The sequence below is a fragment of the Bubalus bubalis genome, chromosome 16, assembly GCF_019923935.1.
Source record: "Bubalus bubalis isolate 160015118507 breed Murrah chromosome 16, NDDB_SH_1, whole genome shotgun sequence".
NCBI lineage: Eukaryota > Metazoa > Chordata > Mammalia > Artiodactyla > Bovidae > Bubalus > Bubalus bubalis.
The window spans coordinates 2,393,390-2,415,587 of record NC_059172.1 but is presented as its reverse complement, the minus strand read 5'-3'; the positions used below and the strand labels follow the sequence as shown (position 1 = coordinate 2,415,587).

Genomic DNA, 22,198 nt, shown 5'->3' with positions numbered 1-22,198 from the left:
TTTGCTCAGTCATGTCCGACTCTTTGTGACCCTATGGACTTCAGCACACAAGGCCTCCCCATCTATCACCAACTCCCAGAGTTTACTCAAACTCATGTCCGTTGACTTGGTAATGCCATCCAACCATCTCATCCTCTGTCATCCGCTTCTCCTCCTGCCTTCAATCTTTCCCAGCATCAGGGTCTTTTCCAATGAGTCAGTTCTTTGCATCAGGTGGCCAAAGTATTGGAGTTTCAGCTTCAGCATCAGTCCTTTCAATGAATATTCAGGACTGATTTCCTTTAGGATGGATTGGTTGGATCTCCTTACAGTCCAAGGGACTCTCAAGAGTCTTCTCCAACACCACCACAGTTCAAAAGCATCAATTCTTTCACACTCAGCTTTCTTTATAGTCCAACTCTTACATCCATATATGACCACTGGAAAAACCATAGCCTTGACTAGATGGACCTTTGTTGGCAAAGTAATGTCTCTGCTTTTTAATATGCTGCCTAGGTTGGTCATAGCTTTTCTTCCAAGGAGCAAGCATCTTTTAATTTCATAGCTGCAGTCACCATCTGCAGTGATTTTGGAGCCCCCCAAAATAAAGTCTGTCACTATTTCCATTGCTTCTCCATCTATTTGTCATGAAGTGATGGGACCAGATGCCATGATCTTCGTTTTCTGAATGTTGAGTTTTAAGCCAACTTTTTTGACTCTCCTCTTTCACTTTCATCAAGAGGCTCTTTAGTTCTTTGCTTTTGGCCATAAGGGTGGCATCATATGCATATCTGAGGTTGTTGATATTTCTCCCAGCAATCTTGATTCCAGCTTATGCTTCATCCAGCCCAGCGTTTCTCATGATGTACTCTGCATATAAGTTAAATAAGCAGGGTGACAATATACAGCCTGACATACTCCTTTCCTGATTTGAAACCAGTCTGTTGTTACATGTCCAGTTCTAACAATATTGCATAGGATCCTGGAATGTTAGGTCCATGAATCAAGGCAAATTGGAAGTGGTCAAGCAGGAGATGGCAAGATTTAACATCGACATTTTAGGAATCAGTGCACTAAAATGGACTGGAATGGGTGAATTTAACTTAGATGACCATCATATCTATCAATATAAGGTTCCCAATAACCCCAAGACTGGCAGCTTCTCATCTTGCCATCTGTAAAGGCATGCACTGTATTCATTAGTTCCTGACCCCACTCAGCTATTCCAAACAACCACCTAATTATGTACAAAATACCTCTTGTGTGGGCTTCCCTGACGCCTCAGCAGGTAAAGAACCTGCCTGCAGTGCAGAAGATGCAGGTTTGATCCCTTGGAAGGAAAGATGACTTGGGGGAGGAAATGGCAGCCGAGTCCAGCATTTTTGCCTGGAGAATCCCATGGACAGAGGAGCCTGACGGGCTACAGTCCCTGGGGTCACACAGAGTCCGACGTGACTGAGCACATACATACTGCTAGTGTCTATTGCTTATTTTTATGCCGGTTGAAAGTTGTGCTTCCTCTGCAGATTGCTTTTTCTGAAGACTTTTTTTGACGTGGACCAGTTTTGAAATCTTTATTGAATTTGTTACAATATTGCTTCTGTTTCACATATAGGTTATTCTGGCCCAGAGACATGTGGGGTCTTAGCTTCCTGACCAGGGATCAAACCTACACCCCCTGCATTGGAAGGCAAAATCTGAACCCCTGGACTGCCAGGGAAGTCCCTATTTATACTTTTATCGCTGTTGTTCCTAAGCAAGACATCACTCCTATTCACTGAGCACTTACCATAAGCCAAGTAGTTTGAGAAGGATAAATATTTCATTTGATCTTTTCAGCTCTCCTATTAGATTATCACCTGAGAAAAAAGTGATATATCACTGTCTTTCTGGAGGTGAACAGTGTGAAGAATGAGATTATCATCCAAGCAACTATGATCTATCTGAGGTCTAAGAAATGGAGAGTCAATTGCATGTTAAATGCAGATTTTCGACTGTGCTGAGGGTCACTGCCCCTAAATCTCATGTTGGTCAAGAGTCAGTCTTACTTAGTGAAATATGTTTAAATCACAAGATGAATCCAGGATGGTTCATCCTGATGGCTGTCAGAGATGGGGGAGTGGAGGGTGGCTGACATGGGTGAAAGAGTCAAATGATACAAACTTTCAGTTACAAAATAAATCATGGGAATATAATGTACATTATAGGCAATAATGCTACACTGCATATTTTAAAAAGTTGTATCTATGCATGGTGACAGCTGTTATCAAGACTTATTCTGATGATCGTTTTACTATAAATACAAATATCAAACCACGGTGTTGTGCGCCTGAAACTAATAGATAGAAGATAGAAAAGCACAGGAAGTAAAGGTACGTTTCAGATAAAAATACGCTAGGGCTCCATGAAAGTTTTATTTCTACTGTACGCATTAGGTGGGTAGATGTGCTGAGCGACAATGTAAGTCATGTTTTTTTCTGTAGATTTCTTATTCAAAAAGTGTAAAGCTTTTGATCTCGGGCTTCCGAAAATCCCATGCAAAGTTACACCCGAGACTGCTCTAGTAACACAGGACCATGAACTTCATAGTGTGCTCCATGGAGTTCAGCTAGTGACTTATTCATGTCTTCATTTGTCCACTCAGTGCCTTAGTAAACATTTACTGAGTACCCACCATTTTCTGAGTGCCACCCTAAACACAGGGATTGTGCTCAGAAAAATATCATCTTCTATTACTTGAGAAAAGTCATTTCTTAGTTAATGAAGGTTGTTGAAACATCTGGACTCTAGCTTGGGAACATGAGAGCATTAAAACTCAGGATTTTAAACTCCAAAGAAATTCACGAGGACACACTGCCTTTGTAACTTTACACAGCACATCTTGTAAGACCACAGTCTAAACTAGGCCATAGAACTGACCTAGAAATTTACCTTACTTTTCAAGGAAAGTGGCACAACTTCCCTGTGACCTTCAAATTTTTAGTCCCACTCAAAGAGAAAGGATCCTATTGAAGCTTTTTCTACATGTCTCATCACAAAGATTGAAGTTCTCCAGAGGCAGGGAGATATAAGGAAAATGTAATTTTTAAGTGAAGATGATAAAATACTTTCAAATGTGTCACACAGGGATGTTGCTGTGAGGACAAATAGGAGAACATCCTTGCATGCACTCTATAAAGGGCTGAGCAATGTCAAGAAAGGATTATCATACTCACCATGGACATTTTAGCTTGGGGTTTTATCCCTGATAGTTGTTACAGGCTCAGAGTAATATGCCTGGGAAATAAGTTCACTTAGTAAAATGGACAAACTATTACCTTAAGATTTATAGAAGAATGCCAAAGGGCCTCTGACCAGCAGACTGGTCCATCTAAAACGATGTCAGAGTCATTGCGATGTTACAGGCCAGTGAATGGAAACCAGATGGATTTATGTGGACATGAAGTCATCAGGGGATCAGGTACCCAGGAGGGAAGCCACCATCTCTCATTCCACCTGGAGAAGAAGCAATTACACTGTCTGTAGAGACCTACCTTAGTTTGTGAAGGCACAACACGATATATCTACATCACTGGGCATTATTTCTTTTGGTAATGAAGACACCTTTAGAAGAGATTAGTCACTAACTTTCCTGATAGAATCAGACAGAATCATGAGAGGAGTAATGAAAACTATGCTAGGACATTAATTCTGTTATCTCACAGCGATATGACTTCCTAAATTCACAACAAAATTGTTACACGTGACATAACCCTTCTGCACATCAGTCCCCTCATTTATAAAAAGGAGATGATGATAGTGCTTACTTCTTATGGATGTTATGAGGAACGTATTTGTTGATGCTCATAAAGTTCTTCGAACAGCCTGATACATGGTAAACTCATCAAATACTATAAAATACAAAGTCTTAATTTTCTTTGTAAAAGAGCCTCTGGTTCTGAAAGTGTGATTTTCTCTGAAATAAATCATTTATCCCTTGTGGTGGTGGTGTTCAGCCGTTACGTCATGTCTGACTCTGTGATCCCATGGACGGCAGCACGACCGTCTTCTCTGCTCTTCACTATGTCTCAGTGTTTGCTCAAGTTCATGTCCATTGAGTCGGTGATGCCATCCAACCATCTCATCCTCTGTCATCCCCTTCTCCTCCTGCCTGCAATCTTTCGCAGCATCAGGTCTTTTCCAATGAGATGGCTCTTCACATCAGGTGGCCAAAGTACTGGAGTTTCAGCTTTGGCATCAGTCCTTTCAATAAATATTCAGGGTTGATTTCCTTAAGGATTGACTGGTTTGATCTCCTTGCAGTCCAAGGGGACTTAAAAGTCACCATGAGTTAATTTCAAAGACCTTAACATATAGTTGTGGGATTGGGGATGCCTGTGAAAAATTAACAAACCAAGAAATAAGACAGAGGAGGGTCAAAACATGAACATTCTTAAGGTGTCAAAAATTGTAAAGCAAGGATTCATCAGTACAATCTTTGCTTTTTTTCCTCCAGTTATGGACAAGGCTGAACAATTCTGGGACTCCACCAAAACAAAAATTCAGATATATTTCTATGTAGAAACTGTAACATGACCACTAGGAGATTCCATTTTCTGGAAGTTCTTTACCTTTACTTCACGTCAGTAGCTCAGTCGTGTCCGACTCTTTGCGACACCATGGACTGCAGGATGCCAGGCCTCCCTGTCCATCACCAACTCGCAGAGTTTACTCAAACTCATGTCCAGTGAGTCAGTGATGCCATCCAGCCATCTCATCCTCTGTCGTCCCCTTCTTCTCCTGCCCCCAATCCCTCCCAGCATCAGGGTCTTTGCCAATGAGTCTGCTCTTCACATCAGCTGGCCAAACTATTAGAGTTTCAGCTTCAGCATCAGTCCTTCCAATGAATATTCAGGACTGATTTCCTTTAGGATTGATTTGTTGGATCTCCTTGCAGTCCAAGGGACTCTCAAGAGTCTTCTCCAACACCATAGTTCAAAAGCATCAATTCTTCAGTGTTCAGCTTTCTTTATAGTCCAACTCTCACTTCCATACATGACCACTGGAAAAACCAGAGCCTTGACTAGACGGACCCTTGTTGAAAAAGTAATCTCTCTGCTTTTTAATATGCTGTCTAGGAGGTGATGGAATTCCAGTTGAGCTATTTCAAATCCTAAAAGATGATGCTGTGAAAGTGCTGCACTCAATATGCCAGCAAATTTGGAAAACTCAGCAGTGGCCACAGGACTGGAAAATGTCAGCTTTCATTCCAATCCCAAAGAAAGGCAATGCCAAAGAATGCTCAAACTACCACATAATTGCACTCATCTCACACACTAGCAAAGTTAATGCTCAAAATTTTTCAAGCCAGGCTTCAGCAATATGTGAATCGTGAACTTCCAGATGTTCAAACTAGTTTTAGAAAAGGCAGAGGAACCAGAGATCAAATTGCCAACATCTGCTGGATCATGGAAAAAGCAAGAGAGTTCCAGAAAAGCATCTATTTCTGCTTTATTGACTATGCCAAAGCCTTTGACTGTGTGGATCACAATCAACTGTGGAAAATTCTGAAAGAGATGGGAATACCAGTCCACCTGCCCTGCCTCTTGAGAAACCTATATGCAAGTCAGGAAGCAACAGTTAGAACTGGACATGGAACAACAGACTGGTTCCAAACAGGAAAAGGAGTACGTCAAGGCTGTATATTGTCACCCTGCTTATTTAACTTATATGCAGAGTACATCATGAGAAACCCTGGGCTGGAGGAAGCACAAGCTGGAATCAAGATTGCCGGGAGAAATATCAATAACCTCAGATATGCAGATGACAACACCCCTATGGCAGAAAGCAAAGAAGAACTAAAGAGCCTCTTGATGAAAGTGAAAGTGGAGAGTGAAAAAGTTGGCTTAAAGCTCACCATTCAGAAAACGAAGATCATGGCATCTGGTCCCATCACTTCATGGGAAATAGATGGGGAAACAGTGGAAACAGTGTCAGACTTTATTTTTCTGGGCTCCAAAATCATTGCAGATGGTGACTGCAGCCATGAAACTAAAAGACACTTACTCCTTGGAAGGAAAGTTATGACCAACCTAGAGAGTATATTGGAGAAGGCAATGGCACCCGACTCCAGTACTCTTGCTTGGAAAATCCCATGGATGGAGGAGCCGGTAGGCTGCAGTCCATGGGGTCGCTAAAAGTCGGACATGATTGAGCAACTTCACTTTCACTTTTCACTTTCATGCATTGGAGAAGGAAATGGCAACCCACTCCAGTGTCCTTGCCTGGAGAATCACAAGGACGGGGGAACCTGGTGAGCTTCCGTCTGTGGGGTCGCACAGAGTTGGACATGTGAAGCGACTTAGCCGCAGCAGCAGAGAGTATATTGAAAAGCAGAGGTATTACTTTGCCAACAAAGGTCCATCTAGTCAAGGCTATGGTTTTTCCAGTAGTTATGTATGGATATGGGAGTTGGACTGTGAAGAAAGCTGAGCACCGAAGAATTGATGCTTTTGAACTGTGGTGTTGGAGAAGACTCTTGAGAGTCCCTTGCACTGCAAGGAGATCCAACTAGTCCATCCTAAAGGAGATCAGTCCTGGGTGTTCATTGCAAGGACTGATGCTGAAGCTGAAACTCCAACACTTTGGCCACCTCATACGAAGAGTTGACTCATTGGAAAAGACCCTGAAGCTGGGAGGGATTGGGGGCAGAGGAGAAGGGGATGACAGAGGATTAGATGGCTGAATGGCATCACTGACTCGCTGGACATGAGTTTGAGTGAACTCCAGGAGTTGGTGATGGACAGGGAAGCCTGGCGTGCTGTGATTCATGGTGTCGCAAAGAGTCAGACACGACTGAGTGACTGAACTGACCTGAGGTTGGTCATAGCTTTTCTTGCAAGGAGCAAGCATCTTTTAATTTCATGGCTGCAGTCAGTATCTGTAGTGATTTTGGAGCCCAAAAAAAATAAAGTTTGTCACTGTTTCCACTGTTTCCCCATCTATTTCCCATGAAGTGATGGGACCAGATGCCATGATCTTCGTTTTCTGAATGGTGAGCTTTAAGCCAACTTTTCCACTCCCTTCTTTCACTTTCACTGAGAGGCTCTTTAGTTCTTCTTTGCTTTCTGCCATAGGGGTGTTGTCATCTGCATATCTGAGGTTATTGATATTTCTCCCGGCAATCTTGATTCCAGCTTGTGCTTCCTCCAGCCCAGGGTTTCTCATGATGTACTCTGCATATAAGTTAAATAAGCAGGGTGACAATATACAGCCTTGACGTACTCCTTTTCCTGTTTGGAACCAGTCTATTGTTCCATGTCCAATTCTAACTGTTGCTTCGTGACCGGCATACAAATTTCTCTGGACACAGGTCAAGTGGTCTGGTTTTCCCATCTCTTGAAGAATATTTCAGTTTGTTGTGGTCCACACAGTCAAAGGTTTTGGCATAGTCAATAAAGCAGAAATAGATGTTTTTCTGGAACTCTTTTGCTTTCTTGATGATCCAACAGATGTTAACAATTTGATCTCTGGTTCCTGTGCCTTTTCTAAAACCAGCTTGAATATCTGGAAATTCACAGTTCACGTACTGTTGAAGCCTGGCTTGGAAAATTTTGAGCATTACTTTTCTAGTGTGTGAGATGAGTGCAATTGTGTGGTAGTTTGAACATTCTTTGGCATTGCCTTTCTTTGGGATTAGAATGAAAACTTACCTTTTCCAGCCCTGTGGCCACTGCTGAGTTTTCCAAATTTGCTGGCATATTGAGTGCAGCACTTTCACAGCATCATCTTTCAGGATTTGGAATAGCTCAACTGGAATTCCATCACCTCCACTAGCTTTGTTCTTAGAGATGCTTCCTAAGGCCTGCTTGACTTTGCATTCCAGGATGTTTGGCTCTAAGTGAGTGATCACACCATCATGGGTCATGAAGATGTTTTTTGTATAGTTCTTCTGTGTATTCTTGCCACCTCTTCTTATCTTCTGCTTCTTTTAGGTCCATACCATTTCTGTTCTTCCAGAAATGGACATTATTTACCCTAACTTTTCCTATTTTTGATAATTCCCCAGTATGTGAAACTTGGTGGAAATCTATACAACAGCATGTTCAAGGGTCTCCTACAGAACCTCTAAAGAGGCATGATTTCAAGCCCTGGTTCTGTCCAAACTGCCCTGGACCTCAGGCAAGTTATTTAGTGTCTGTAAGCCTCCATTTCCTAAGTAAAATGGAAATAATAGTACCTATTCATGGAGTTGTTGTGAGGATTAAATAAGTTAAGACATATAAAGCATGGAGAGCAGCATCAGTGCTCTAAGAAACTATATAAATGAGAGCTATTATTATTGTCATTGGGCTTCCCTGGTGGCTCAGAGGGTAAAGCGTCTGGCTGTGATGCGGAAGACCCAGGTTTGATCCCTGGGTCTGGAAGATCCCCTGGAGAAGGAAATGGCAACCCACTTGAGTATTCTTGCCTGGAGAATCCCGTGGACAGAGGAGCCTGATAGGCTACAGTCCATGGGTGCCAGGGGCAGAGGTCATGAGGAAGGAGGCTCGGCATATGCAAAGGTGAGATTGAGTCTCAGGAGTCCCTCTGGAAATTCTTGAGCATCTACCCCCAAAACCAGAGTCTGCCTACTTTCTGCTTTGTGCTTTCACCTACACCTCTGACTTTACAGGGGGGCTGTCCCCCATTACCTCTCTCTGAAAAAAAGAGTTAACTTACAGTTCCAGTTAATAAAGTTCCTGGGTGTGATAGTGTTTCAACGTACAAACTCCTTTGGAAGTCCTCTAGCCTGCATGAATAGGTTTTTCCGGTCACATGTGATTGCTCAGAGCCTCCCAACTGTGAGAGGCATGAAATGTTCTAAACTGTCTAAATACAGATTCCTTTGAGCAGTTAAAAGATTGATTAGAAATTGTATTGGTGAAGGGTTTTTCACTTGTTGGGCCAATGTTTGCTGCTAAGTTTCCATATCCCTCACCTGCTGTGTCCCTGGCAGTGTATTGATTAATATAATCGGTGTAAGTAGTAGCTTTAATGTTTGCAACCTTGGACCCTTTTTCTTGTTATAGCCCACCACACCTTTGCCCTATAGGAATGCAACTTTATCTAATGCTTTTGGAGGCTGGCACTTGACTAATCACCTTTAGAGAAAAATAAGTTTTCTGAAGAAAGGGTTTTAAAATGTTAACAGGCCTCTGGGCCAGAAGATGATGCAAATCACCTAAAGATTTGCATATGATAAGTTTGCAGGAAGAAAGCCTGGCTTACTGCATGACTCTACCCCTTCCCCCATTATCCTCTATGCATAACTTAAGGTATAAAAACTACTTTGGAAAATAAAGTGCGGGCCTTGTTCACCGAAACTTGGTCTCCCCATGTGGTTCTTTCTCTCACCTTCTGGCTGAATTATTCAGCCTCTTTTCTCCACTGAATTTCCTCACTGAGCTATCCTTATTTCAGCCTCTTTTCTCCACTGAATTTCCTCACTGAGCTATCCTTATTCTATTACTCTTTATATCCTTAATTAACATTTAATTAAGCAGTTGTTTCCTGATCCTCGCGGACGCCGTCCCCGCTTCGAATTCCCTGGATCCACCGGGGCTGGACCCCAGCACATGGGGTAGCAAAGAGTTGGACACGACTGAGCGACTAGACTTACACTTATTATTGTCATTATACTTACCATGCTCACTGCTCAGCCAGCAACAGAAGTACTTATCTCGGTCAAGGGGATGCCATAGATAACGTATCAAAGTTGGGACAGTCAGAATTCGTTGATATCGGGTGCCATGGCATGTGACATTAGCAAAGGGCCTTCAGCTGTGATTATGACGGCCTAAGGCAGAAGTGATGGGTGTGTCAGAGGAATTGTCTTAACAAAACTATCTCAGGGGTTTTATCTTGCCTGTGTTCTCTGCCTTCTGGTTTTCTTTGTTTAACACTGATTTCCTGAGCTTAATTAGCCATCATTTTTCTTGGTTTTGTGAGTACTTCATTATTCTTCCAATAAACTCCTTTCTGTTAAGTTGGCCAGAGCTGATTTGTGCTCTGTCCATCCATGATCCAGTCTCAGCAATCACATCTACGCGATGGGTGGGGCTGGGGACGCCGGAGGAAACCCCGTCACGAGGGGCAGAGTGCTGCCACCGCCGTCGCTCAGTTTCCCAAGCTGTCCTCTCTCACACTTCAGCTCCCACAGCGGTCATGATAGGCTTCTTGACACAACACCAAACATGGAGAATTTTGTGGATTTTATGTCTTAAATACAGGAGGAAAAGGCATGCTTCTTTGTCTCTATTTACTCGCATTATCTCGGCCTATTTACACATTGCTCTTGGTGTTGGATCAACTTTGTCCCAGCAAAAGCATTCCAACTCAGCTGGGGAAGAAAATAAAAATAAAAGCCATGAATGAGAAGCACATGGTGATCTATTCTCAGGTTTCCTAATTCAACAATATTTAAATACAAGTTTATAATGTCTTTTAATTGCAAGTGACCAAAAAAAACAAAAAAAAACAAAAAAACAAAACAAAACAAAAAACCCAAAAAAACCCCAAGTATAGAAAGTACCCTAATGCTAACACCAGAAAAATACATTAAAATCAAAGAAAGTTACAGACCAGTATTTCTCATGAACATAAATGCAGAAGTCCTCAACAAAATATTACCAAACCAAATCCAGCAAAGTATAAAAAGAATTATACACCACAACTAAATGGGATTTATTTCATGTATGCCAGGCTGATGCAACATTTAAATATCAGTCCCTGTAATCTGGCATATTAATATGCTAGTAAAGAAAATAACATGATCATATCAATTGCTGCAGAAAAAATTATTTGATAAAATCCAATTTCATGATAAAAACCCTTAGAAATCCAGGAATAGAGAGGGGAAGTCACACATAAGTAAGTGGAGAAGGCTGAAAGAACCAGCAGGATCAATGTATTATTTAGCTTACTGTAGATATGCCGCTAAGCCGCTTCAGTTGTGTCCTACTCTTAGTGACCCCATGGACTGCAGCCTACCAGGCTCCTCCATCCATGGGATTTTCCAGGCAAGAGTACTGGAGTGTGTTGCCATTGCCTTCTCCTACTGTAGACATAGATAGATTGATATAGAAAGAAACACACCTTTGGATGTATGTATTTGTTATTGTTATTAAGTCTCTACATCGTCTGACTCTTTTGTGACTCCATGGACTGTAGTCCACCAGGCTCCTTCTGTCCATGGAATGTCCCAGGCAAGAATACTGGAGTGGGTTGCCATTTCTTCTCCAGAGGATCTTCTTGACCCCGGTATTGAACCCACACTCCTGTATTGCAGGTGGATTCTTCACCACTGAGCCACCAGGGGAGTCCAAATGTTTGTTAGTGTACATATATATTTCCTAGTTTTATCTTCTAGGAGTGCCTAGAAGTGGCACCCCAGTAAAAATGAGCCTTCCTAGCTCCTGGCTCCTATTTTCTAAATATCTTCCTCTAATAGCTTAAAGCAGAGCTCTTTGAAGAAATAATTTATTAATTCTGGGACTGAGCAGGTTAAATACAAGATGACCCTGAGTGTCTTGTAACTCTCAAGTATAAATAACTGTTCAAATATAAAAGGATAGGGGACATGTCAAAAGGAAACAGGGAAAAAAAAAATTAAAGAGTTTCCAATGACCAAACTTGGAACAATTTAAGCAAAATAAATAAATCAATATAATATTGGATTACAATACAAAGTGCACACTAAGTATGTGTTCCTATGGTTACATAAACAAATAATTGAATAAATAAATAAGTGGTGGAGAAGAGATCATTTTTTCCCTTCATAAGCATTCTAAATAATTTATTGGTATATTCTCCTCCACTGCAGGAGGTCAACCTTAGTCCTCCATAGCCTGGAGGATCAAATAGACGTAGTGAGTTGCTTACAAAAAAAAAAAAAAAATTGAAAAGGGAGAAATTTTCTTGACACTGGACAACAGAAAAGCTATCTTGGGCCAGTGACTGAAGTTAATATCACAGCATCAAGTCATGTTGTTTACATGTACCCCCTTATATAAGAAGATGAATAGGGGTTTTATTCTTCACATAAACCCCCAACCTTCATCTAACGATGATAAAAAAAATTCAAACAAATGCAAGTTAGGAGACTTTACAAAACATCTAATTAGTATTCCCCAAAACTTTAGGAATATGAAAAATGAGGAAAAACTGAGAAACTGTTATAGACAAGAAGGAATGAAGGAACCGTGAGATGTCAACTCAATGTTGTTTCTGAGTTGTCTCCTGGAAGAGAAAAAAAATTGGTTGGAAAAAATTGCAAAATCCAAGTAAAATCTAAAGTTTAAATAGTAGTAATGCCAATGTTGATGTCCAAGTTTGACAAAGGTACCTGGTGGCTCAGCCAGTAAAGAAGCTGCCTGCAATGCAGGAGACCTGGGTTCGATCTCTGGGTTGGGAAGGTCCCCTGGAGAAGGGAAGGGCTATCCACTCCAGTGTTCTGACCTGGAGAAACACAGAGAGTAGGACACGACTGAGAGAATTTCCCTTTCACACATGGTAAAGAGAGTCCCAGTAGGGGAAACTGGGTCAGGGAATGGGTATATGGGAATTGTCAGTAATACCTCTGTAAAATTTTAGAGTACTCTAAAATTTTAAAAACATTTAAAATAATAATAACAAAATGATTCTAGCAAGAGAAACATTCCTCATCGCATAGACTTTAGAGCTAGAGGGAATGTCACTAGTATCCCATCAACACACGCTGGTGAGATAAAATTATGCTTGTCCCACTAGAATCAGCATGACTGCCTTAAGGCATTAAAGCACAGTCTTATAAATCTTGAGATGCTGAATGCTTCTAATTGCATAGCGATAGAGAAGGCAAAGGAACAAATACCATTGTGTAGCATTATTACAGATCACTGGAAGGCAAAAATCAAGTGATAATTAAATTTCATACTAGTTTACTGAATATAGGTTATATTTACATTCAATATGGGTGTTTGCAACCACATGGTCTGTAACTTATCAGGCTCCTCCGTCCATGGGATTTTCCAGGCAAGAGTGCTGGGGTGGATTGCCCTTTCCTTCTCCAGGGGATCTTCCCGACCCAGGAATTGAACCCACATCTCCCACATTGCAGGCAGATGCTTTACCATCTGAGCCACCAGGGAAGCCCTTAGAGTTATGAGTTAATTATACATTCAGCATATGAAGTAATTTTCCAAATTGAATCAAATATTAAAAACTTTTAATAGTTTCTTATCTTTGTGTCTTTTGTGACTTACTATATAGAATCTATCTGATGTTACTCACCACTTAATGAGACATAATTCCAAAGGAAAAAATGTTTAAGATGGTTTCAGATGATCTATCAGATGCTGTGGATTCCAAAAGTTCATTGTGTAACTGAAAGTGGGTTCTGACTGCTCACCACTCAAAAGTCATTAAAGGCAGGGTTGGTGGAAAGGAAAATTTGCTTCGTTTTGGATGATGGCAACTGGCGGGAAGAGCAGACTCCTGTCCAAAGGCCAGCTCTGTCCCCAACCCCAACAATCAGAGGGCAAGAGCTTTCATAGGCTGAGAGGGGGAGCTACATGTAGACACAACACAGTCAGCTCTGACAGTCATCTTGAAACTGGTCTTCAGTGGTCTGACCAGTGTCCTTTTGATTGTTTTAATGACAATGAAGCTTCAGTTCCAGGGTCATTTTGCTCCCATGTTTTTTTGGCCAATTCTTGAAATTGTGGCAGCTTATGTCGTGACTACAGTCTGGTCATTACATATCATCATGTCTCCACCTGGTGGGGGTTTCGGTATCTGTGGCCCAGAATATTATCTACAGCCCTTGAGAAGGAACTAAAGGGCCTAGACTTTGCTCACTTACTAAACTGTTATTATTTGGTCTCCCTTGACTACTTCCCTTTGTTTCTGTGTTTTCTCACTTCTCTGGTTAAACTTAAACAAGTTTAACCCCCACCAGTTTTCTTCTACTCTAGTCATTTTATGTCTTTGAAAATTATCATGTGAAGATGCTATTTCTCCAAAATGACTGAGTCAAGATGGAAATATTATTATAATCCATTAAATGCTATGCTTAGGTAGTTTCCATAAAATGTGCCAATAAAATGATACCTTCATTTGAAAAATGGCAAAACTCTTCCTCTACATTGGACAATTTTTCAATTAAATAAATAAAGGTTCAATATAAATTTATGTTCCAATACCCTAATTGATTTTGATTTTACTAAGGGGAATACACTGTAATATAATCATCAGCAGTTCAAAGATTTAACATATGATGCAAAAAAGACTCAATTTATTTGTACTTTTGATAATTGTTTACTGAGAATCTACTATGAAACACATAACCATTAAGTACAGAGAATCACATGATGAGAAAACGAGATAAAGTCACTGTTCTTAAGGAACTTACATTCTAACAGGGAGAAATAGTTAACAAACCAGAGGGCAAATAAATATACATGAGTGAGTGTTGATAAGGATTATAAAGAAAAATACAGGGTTAAGAGTTGGTGTGTAAGGGGATGAGAGAGTGTTTTATAAAGATAGTCAGGGAAGTGCCGGGGTTCAGCCCTGGTGGATCCAGGGAATTCGAAGTGGGGACGGCGTCGGCGAAGATCAGGAAACAACTGCTTAATTAAGCGTTTATTAAGGATATAAAGAGTGGTGAAATAAGGATAGCTCAGCGAAGAAATTCAGTAAAGAAAAGAGGCTGAATAAAACTCCGAAGCAGGGAATTTACGTCACCTACGAAAGCCGCAGGCGTCCTTCCGTTCTCCCGAAGGAGAGGAGACACTAAGGCCTCCCCGGTCAGATCTTCGAAGCCCAGGCAAAATTAGTAGGCTTGACGAGCTTCCCCGCCTCAGAGGAAAAATTCAGCTAGAAGGTGAAAGAAAGAACGACATGGGGAGACCAAATTTCGGTGAACAAAAAGGCGTACTTTATTTTCCAATAGTAGTTTTATACCTTAAGTTGTGCATAGAGGATAATGGGGGAAGGGATAGAGTCATGCAAGGACAGCAGTTCCTGATCCTAATCAAAGCCAGGCTTTCAAACTTATCATATGCAAAAGTTTAGGTGATTTACATCATCTTCTGGCCAGGAGGCCTGTTAACATTTTAAGAAACTTATTTTTCTCTAAAGGTGATTATTCTAAAGTCAGGCGCCAGCCTCCAAAAAAGCATTGGATAAAGTTGCATTCCTATAGGTCCAAGGTTACAAACATTGAGGCTACTACTTACATTTCCATACACCCATTATATCAATCAATACACTGCCAAGGACACAGTAGGTAAGGGATATGGAGACTTAGCAGCAAACATTGGCCCAACAAGTAAAAAACCCTTCACCAATACAATTTCTAATCAATCTTTTAACTACTCAAAGGAATCTGTGTTTAGACAGCTTAGAACATCTCCTGCCTCTCACAGTTGGGAGGCTCTGAACAATCACATGTTGCCGGAAAAAACCTATTCAGGCAGGCTAGAGGACTTCCAAAGGAGTTTGTAGGTTGAAACACTGTCACACCCAGGAATTATTAACTGGAGCTGTAGGCTAACTCTTTTTTCAGAGAGAGGTAGTGGGGGACAGCCCCCCGTAAAGTCAGAGGTCTAGGTGAAAGCACAAAGCAGAAAGTAGGCAGACTCTGGTTTTGGGGGTAGATGCTCGAGAATTTCCAGGGGGACTCCTGAGGCTGGATCCTGCCTTTGTGTATGCTGAGCCTCCTTCCTCATGACCTTTGCCATGGGCGGAGTGCCTGACGCTGGCTCCCGGCAGTGATAGAATTCTAGTTGAGCTATTCCAGATCCTGAAAGATGATGCTGTGCAAAGTGCTGCACTCAATATGCAGTATGCACTCAATATGCAATATGCCGTCTCCCTGCAGGGAAGTCTCTGGGTTAGGGTAACATTTAAGGACATTCACTCGGAGCAGCAAATTCAAAGGCTCTGATGCAGAAACATGTGAAGTTGTCAAGAAATAGCAAGGGAATTGGTGTGAATGGAGCCGGGAGAAGACTTGGAGAGCAAAAAAGGTGACCTAACTCAACTAAAGTATGAACAAATGAGAAGCATCAACAATTTCAAAGCATTTGCAGACAGAAAAATGCACAATGTTATCAATACTCTCTGCATTTTTAAAAAATATCATTAAACTTTGTGGTCATATATAAATAATGGAAAATGCTTTTATTTTTCTTTATTTTTCTTATATTCAAGTTCGTTCATCCTTTTGAAAATTGTAATGTGAACATTTGGTTTTACAAAATGACTCAGCCAAGACAGAAATATAACTTCATTTGAATGTGATATTTATGTGTCTTTCAATAAAGTGTGCCAATGAAGCCCATCCTTTCATTTAGGATTACATAACTTTTTTTTTTTTTAACCAATTAAGACTCTTAAAACAGATATTCCATTAAAGAAATAAAGAAGATTAGACATAAATTTGCATTTTAATACCTTTAAATTATCTTAAATTATTGTATTATAAACTGCCGGGGACCAGCCCCGGCTGATCCAGGGTATTCGAAGGAGAGACGGCTAGGCGAGGGTCAGGGAATAACTGCTTAATTACACTTTAATTAAGGATACAAAGAGTAATAGAATAAGGATAGCTCAGTGAGGAAATTCAGTGGAGAAAAGCGGCTGAAATAAGGATAGCTCAGTAGGAAAATTCAGTGGAGAAAAGCGGCTGAAATAAGGATAGCTCAGTAGGAAAATTCAGTGGAGAAAAGCGGCTGAAATAAGGATAGCTCAGTAGGAAAATTCAGTGGAGAAAAGAAGCTGAGTGGCTTGGTTTACGCGGAAAATCAATATAACCCGTGACACCAGGTTAGCTCTGACCACGGAGGCCGCAGGCGCCCTCTCGAATAGCGGAAGGTGCCCCACCTTAGACACCTTCTCGAGTGGGTCTTAGAAGCCCAGGCAAATAAATGGTCGCAGAGGACATCCACGCTCCAGATGGACGCTCAGCCGGAAGTTAAAGGGAAGAATGACATGGGGAGACCAAGTTTCAGTGAACAAGGCCCGCACTTTATTTTCCAAAGTAGTTTTTATACCTTAAGGTATGCATAGAGGATAATGGGGGAAGGGGTAGAGTCATGCAGCAAGCCAGGCTTTCTTCCTGCAAACTTATCATATGCAAAAGTTCAGGTGATAGACATCATCTTCTGGCCCGGAGGCCTGTTAACATTTTAAGAAACTTATCTTTCTCTAAAGGTGATTATTCCAAAGTCAGGCGCCAGCCTTCCAAAAAGCATTGAACAAAGCTGCATTTTACATTTCTATACACCCATTATATCAATCAATACACTGCCAAGGACACAGTAGGAGTATGGAGACTTAGCAGCAAACATTGGCCCAACAAGTGAAAAACCCTTCACCAATACATTTTCTAATCAATCTTTTAACTACTCAAAGGAATCTGTGTTTAGGCAGTTTAGAACATCTCCTGCCTCTCACAGTTGGGAGGCTCTGAACAATCACATGTGGCCGGAAAAACCTATTCAGGCAGGCTAGAGGATTTCCAAAGGAGTTTGTAGGTTGAAACACTGTCACACCCAGGAATTATTAACTGGAGCTGTAAGCTAACTCTCTTTTCAGAGAGAGGTAGTGGGGGACAGCCCCCCGTAAAGTCAGAGGTGTAGGTGAAAGCACAAAGCAGAAAGTAGGCAGACTCTGGTTTTGGGGCTAGATGCTCGAGAATTTCCAGGGGGACTCCTGAGGCTCGATCCCGCCTTTGCGTATGCCGAGCCTCCTTCCTCATGACCTTTGTCATGGGCGGAGTGCCTCACGAGTGCCTCACGCTGGCTCCCAGCAGTGATAGAATTCCAGTTGAGCTATTACAGATCCTCACTCAATATGCAATATGCCGGCTCCCAGCAATAAACCACCTATACCACAAATTTGCCAGGGCAATGTGTATGTGATCATATGCCCACACAGAGCATACATATGTGTTTCTGTTCATGAACTTGCTGGTCCTACTGATTTACATGTATGTTTGCACTGCCATGTGATAGAGGAAATGCCTGTGTAGCAAGTGAATAAGTCAAAAACCATTAGAAATATTTTTAAGAAGCAGGACTCAAAATGTCTTATGCTTTACTTGAGCCATATTTAATTCAAGTATCACATATATTTTATTTTTATTATACTACAGATTTCTGAGTGGTAAGAATATAACTTTAGCAATTAAATGTACTTGAAGTCTAAAAATGTGAATAGAAAGACTTAAGAGGAACAAAACTAGATTATTGTACATGATGTGGCATTAAAATCCTAGAGAGAATTTTGCCTTCCCCCAAACCTTCTTGAATGCACTTTTCACCTCTTTGTTCCTCAGGCTGTAGACTATAGGGTTCACCATGGGGATGACCATAGCATAGAACACAGAGGCCACTTTGTCTGTGTCCATGGAGTGATTGGAGCTGGGTTGTAAGTACATGAAGATGATTGTCCCATAGAAGATGCTAACGGCTGAGAGGTGACTAGCGCAGGTGGACAAAGCTTTTTGGTATCCCTTAGCTGAGTGCATCTTCAAGACAGTGATAAATATGAGAAGGTAGGAAATAAATATTACCAGAAGAGCAAAGAAGACATTAAAGCTTGAAATTAAAACGAGAACCACCTCTGTAATATGTTTATCAGAGCAAGAGAGAGCCATGACAGCTGGAATATCACAGAAAAAGTGATGGACCACCTTGGACTTACACAGAGAAAGACTGAACGTGCCCCCAACATGGATGGAGGCATTCACAAATCCACAGACGTAGGAGCCTATGGCCAGACGGGCACACACACTTGTCTTCATGGTGATGGTGTAATGTAGGGGTTCACACACTGCAGCGTGGCGATCATAGGCCATTGCAGCTAAGAGGAAATTTTCCACACTGGCAAAGGCTGCAAAAAAGAATATCTGAGTAGCACAGGCATTGTATGAGATGACCTTGTCTGCTCTAAGAAACCCAGCCATCACTTTCGGTGTGACAGCTGAGGAGTAGCCAAAGTCCACCAAAGACAGATTAATGATGAAAAAGTACATTGGGGTGTGGAGATAGGAGTCCAACAGGATCAGTGTGATCATCCCCAGGTTTCCAAAAACACTGATGAGGTAAATGAGGGTGAACACAATAAAGAGGGGGATCTGAAGTTCTGGAGCATTGGTTAGACCCACCAGGATGAAGTCCGTCACCTCTGTACCATTCTCCATGGGAATTTTCTAAATTCTCTGTAGTAATGAGAAAGCAAAGAGCATCTGGTAAACAGCAAAGAGTTTGCCCTGGAATTATATAAACACCCTGTTATTTTATCACTTTATGATGGCAATAAATTATTCTTCTTGATTCTCTGATCTGAAGCATAGTTTTGGTCTTCCCTGGTGGTCTAGTGGTTAAGAAGCTGCCTGCTGATGGAGGGGGCATGGGTTGGATTCCTCATCCAGGAGAGTCCCACATGCTGTGGAGCAACCAAGCCCATGCACCACAACTGTTGAAACCCACACACTCTAGAGCCCAAGCTCCACAACAAGGGAAATCGTGGGAATGAAAAGCCCGTGCACCACCACCAGAAAGTACCCCACTCACCACAACTATAGAAAGCCCGTGAGCAGCAACAAAGACGCAAAACAGTCAAAAAAAGTGGGGAAAAAATAAAGCATAGAGTGGAATAAAAAACTTAGCAAATGAATTATCTAACAGTTACATGCTGTTGAAGCTGAAAGATCCACGCAGATTATATTGTTAATTTCCCACTTGTGCAAATGAACAAACTGAGGTGCAGAAAGAGATTATTATTTGTCCTATACCACACAATACTTTGACCACCTGGTGTGAAGAAGGTCATTTGGAAAGACCCTGATGCTGGGAAAGATTGAAGGCGGGAGGAGAAGTGGATGACAGAGGATGAGGTGGTTGGATGGAATCACAGACTCAATGGACATGAGTTTGAGTAAACTCAAGGAGTTGGTGATGGACAAGGAAGCCTGGCATGCTGCAGTCCATGGGGTTGGACACAAATGAGCGACTGAACTGAACTGAACTGACTGATCACACATTTGCTATAAACACATCTTCCAAATCAAATCACTTGAATCTATCAACAGGTTACATTTATACAGAGCTCACTCCAAGTACACATTTAAGTTTAACATGCTTAAATATGCTTAATCCTCTCAACAAACCTACAAAAGGTTAAGTGTTTTGAGTAAGTTTATCTGAGTATCAACTGACAGAGTCAAGCTTTGGACCCATGCAGAGTGATTTCTGGGACACATGCTCCTAACTGAAATTTAATTGAATTTATTTTAAACTAAAGCTTATATTTATTCATTGCATATTGTAGAGGCATACATAGCCAAAGGAGAAATTCTTAAAAGAAAGTGTGCCATGGAATGTTGAGCTTGGGTTCTGAAAAGAGGTACATATGTGTTCAAAAGCAGCCTTATAATATAAAACCTAGGAGACATTGTTCATGAAATAACATCTTTGAGCCTCATTGTCTCTATAAAATGATATGGTAATTAGATCCTTGGAAAACAATTATTATAACAGTTAAATGAGGTAATATATTTTTTAAAAGCACAACTAGAGTGTTGCTATGAAAGTGAAAGAAAGTGAAAATGAAGTCACTCAGTTCTGTCTGATTCTTTGCAACCCCATGGTCCATGGAATTCTCCAGGCCAGAGTAGTGCAATGGGTAGTCAACAAAAGAGTCTGAAATGCAGTACTTGGATGCAATCTCAAAAATGACAGAATGATCTCTGTTTGTTTCCAAGGCAAACCATTCAATGTCACAGTAATCCAAGTCTATGCTCCAACCAGTAATGCTGAAGAAGCTGAAGCTGAACGGTTCTATTAAGACCTACAAGATCTTCTAGAACTAACACTCAAAAAGATGTCCTTTTCATTATATGGGACTGGAATGCAAAAGTAGGATGTCAAGAGATACCTGGGGTAACAGACGAATTTGGCCTTGGAATACAGAATGAAGCAGGGCAAAGGCTAATGGAGTTTTGCCAAGAGAACACCCTGGTCATAGCAAACACCCTCTTCCAGCAACGCAAGAGACGACTCTACACATGGACATCACCAGATGGTCAATACTGAGATCAGATTGATTATATCCTTTGCAGCCAAAGATGGAGAAGCTCTATACAGTCAGCAAAAACAAGACTGGGAGCTGACTGTGGCTCAGACCATGAACTCCTTATTGCCAAATTCAGACTTAAATTGAAGAAAGCAGGGAAAACCACTAGACCATTCAGGTATGACCTAAATCAAATCCCTTATAATCAAGTGGAAGTGAGAAATAGATTCAAGGGATTAGATCTGATAGACAGAGTGCCTGAAGAACTATGGATGGAGGTTCATGACATTGTACAGGAGGCAGTGATCAAGACCACCCCCAAGAAGAAGAAGTGCAAAAAAGCAAAATGGCTGTCTGAGGAGGCCTCACAAATAGCCGAGAAAAGAACAGAAGCTAAAGGCAAAGGAAAGATATATCCATTTTAATGCAGAGTTCCAAAGAATACCAAGGAGAGATAAGAAAGCCTTCCTAAGTGATCAATGTACAGAAATAGAGGAAAGCAATAGAATGGGAAAGACTAGAGATCTCTTCAAGAAAATTAGAGATACCAAGGGAACATTTCATGCAAAGATGGGCTCGATAAAGGACAGAAATTGTATGGAACTAACAGAAGCAGAAGGTATTAAGAAGAGGTGCCAAGAATACACAGAAGAACTGCACAAAAATGATCTTCATGACCCAGATAACCATGATGGTGTGATCACTCATCTAGAGCCAGACATCCTGGACTGTGAAGTCAAGTGGGCCTTAGGAAGCATCACTATGAACAAAGCTAGTGGAAGTGATGGAATTCTAGTTGAGCTATTTAAAATCCTAAAAGATGATGCTGTGAAAGTGCTGCACTCAATATGCCAGCAAATTGGGAAAACTCAGCAGTGGCCACAGGACTGGAAAAGGTCAGTTTTCAATCCAATCCCAAGAAAGGCAATGCCAAAGAATATTCAAGCTACTGCACAGTTGCACTCATCTCACATGCTAGTAAAGTAATGCTCAAAATTCTCCAAGCCAGGCTTCAACAGTATGTGAACCATGAACTTCCAGATGTTCAAACTGTATTAGAAAAGACAGAGGAACCAGAGATCAAATTGCCAACATTCGCTGGATCATGGAAAAAGCAAAAGAGTTCCAGAAAAAC

At 41.2% G+C, this 22,198-nt stretch overlaps 1 protein-coding gene across 1 annotated transcript; it reads right to left on the bottom strand.

The window, feature by feature from the left end:
• Positions 1-18,250: 18,250 nt before the first annotated feature.
• LOC102410488 (olfactory receptor 5B2-like) lies at positions 18,251-19,189 on the bottom strand. The gene has a single exon (XM_025265833.3). It carries the CDS (start codon positions 19,187-19,189, stop codon positions 18,251-18,253), a length of 939 nt encoding a protein of 312 aa, XP_025121618.3.
• Positions 19,190-22,198: the final 3,009 nt, after the last annotated feature.

Coding starts and splice junctions, on each gene's coding strand:
- LOC102410488 (XM_025265833.3), bottom strand. CDS start 19,189: ATGGAGAATGGTACAGAGGTGACGGACTTCATCCTGGTGGGTCTAACC.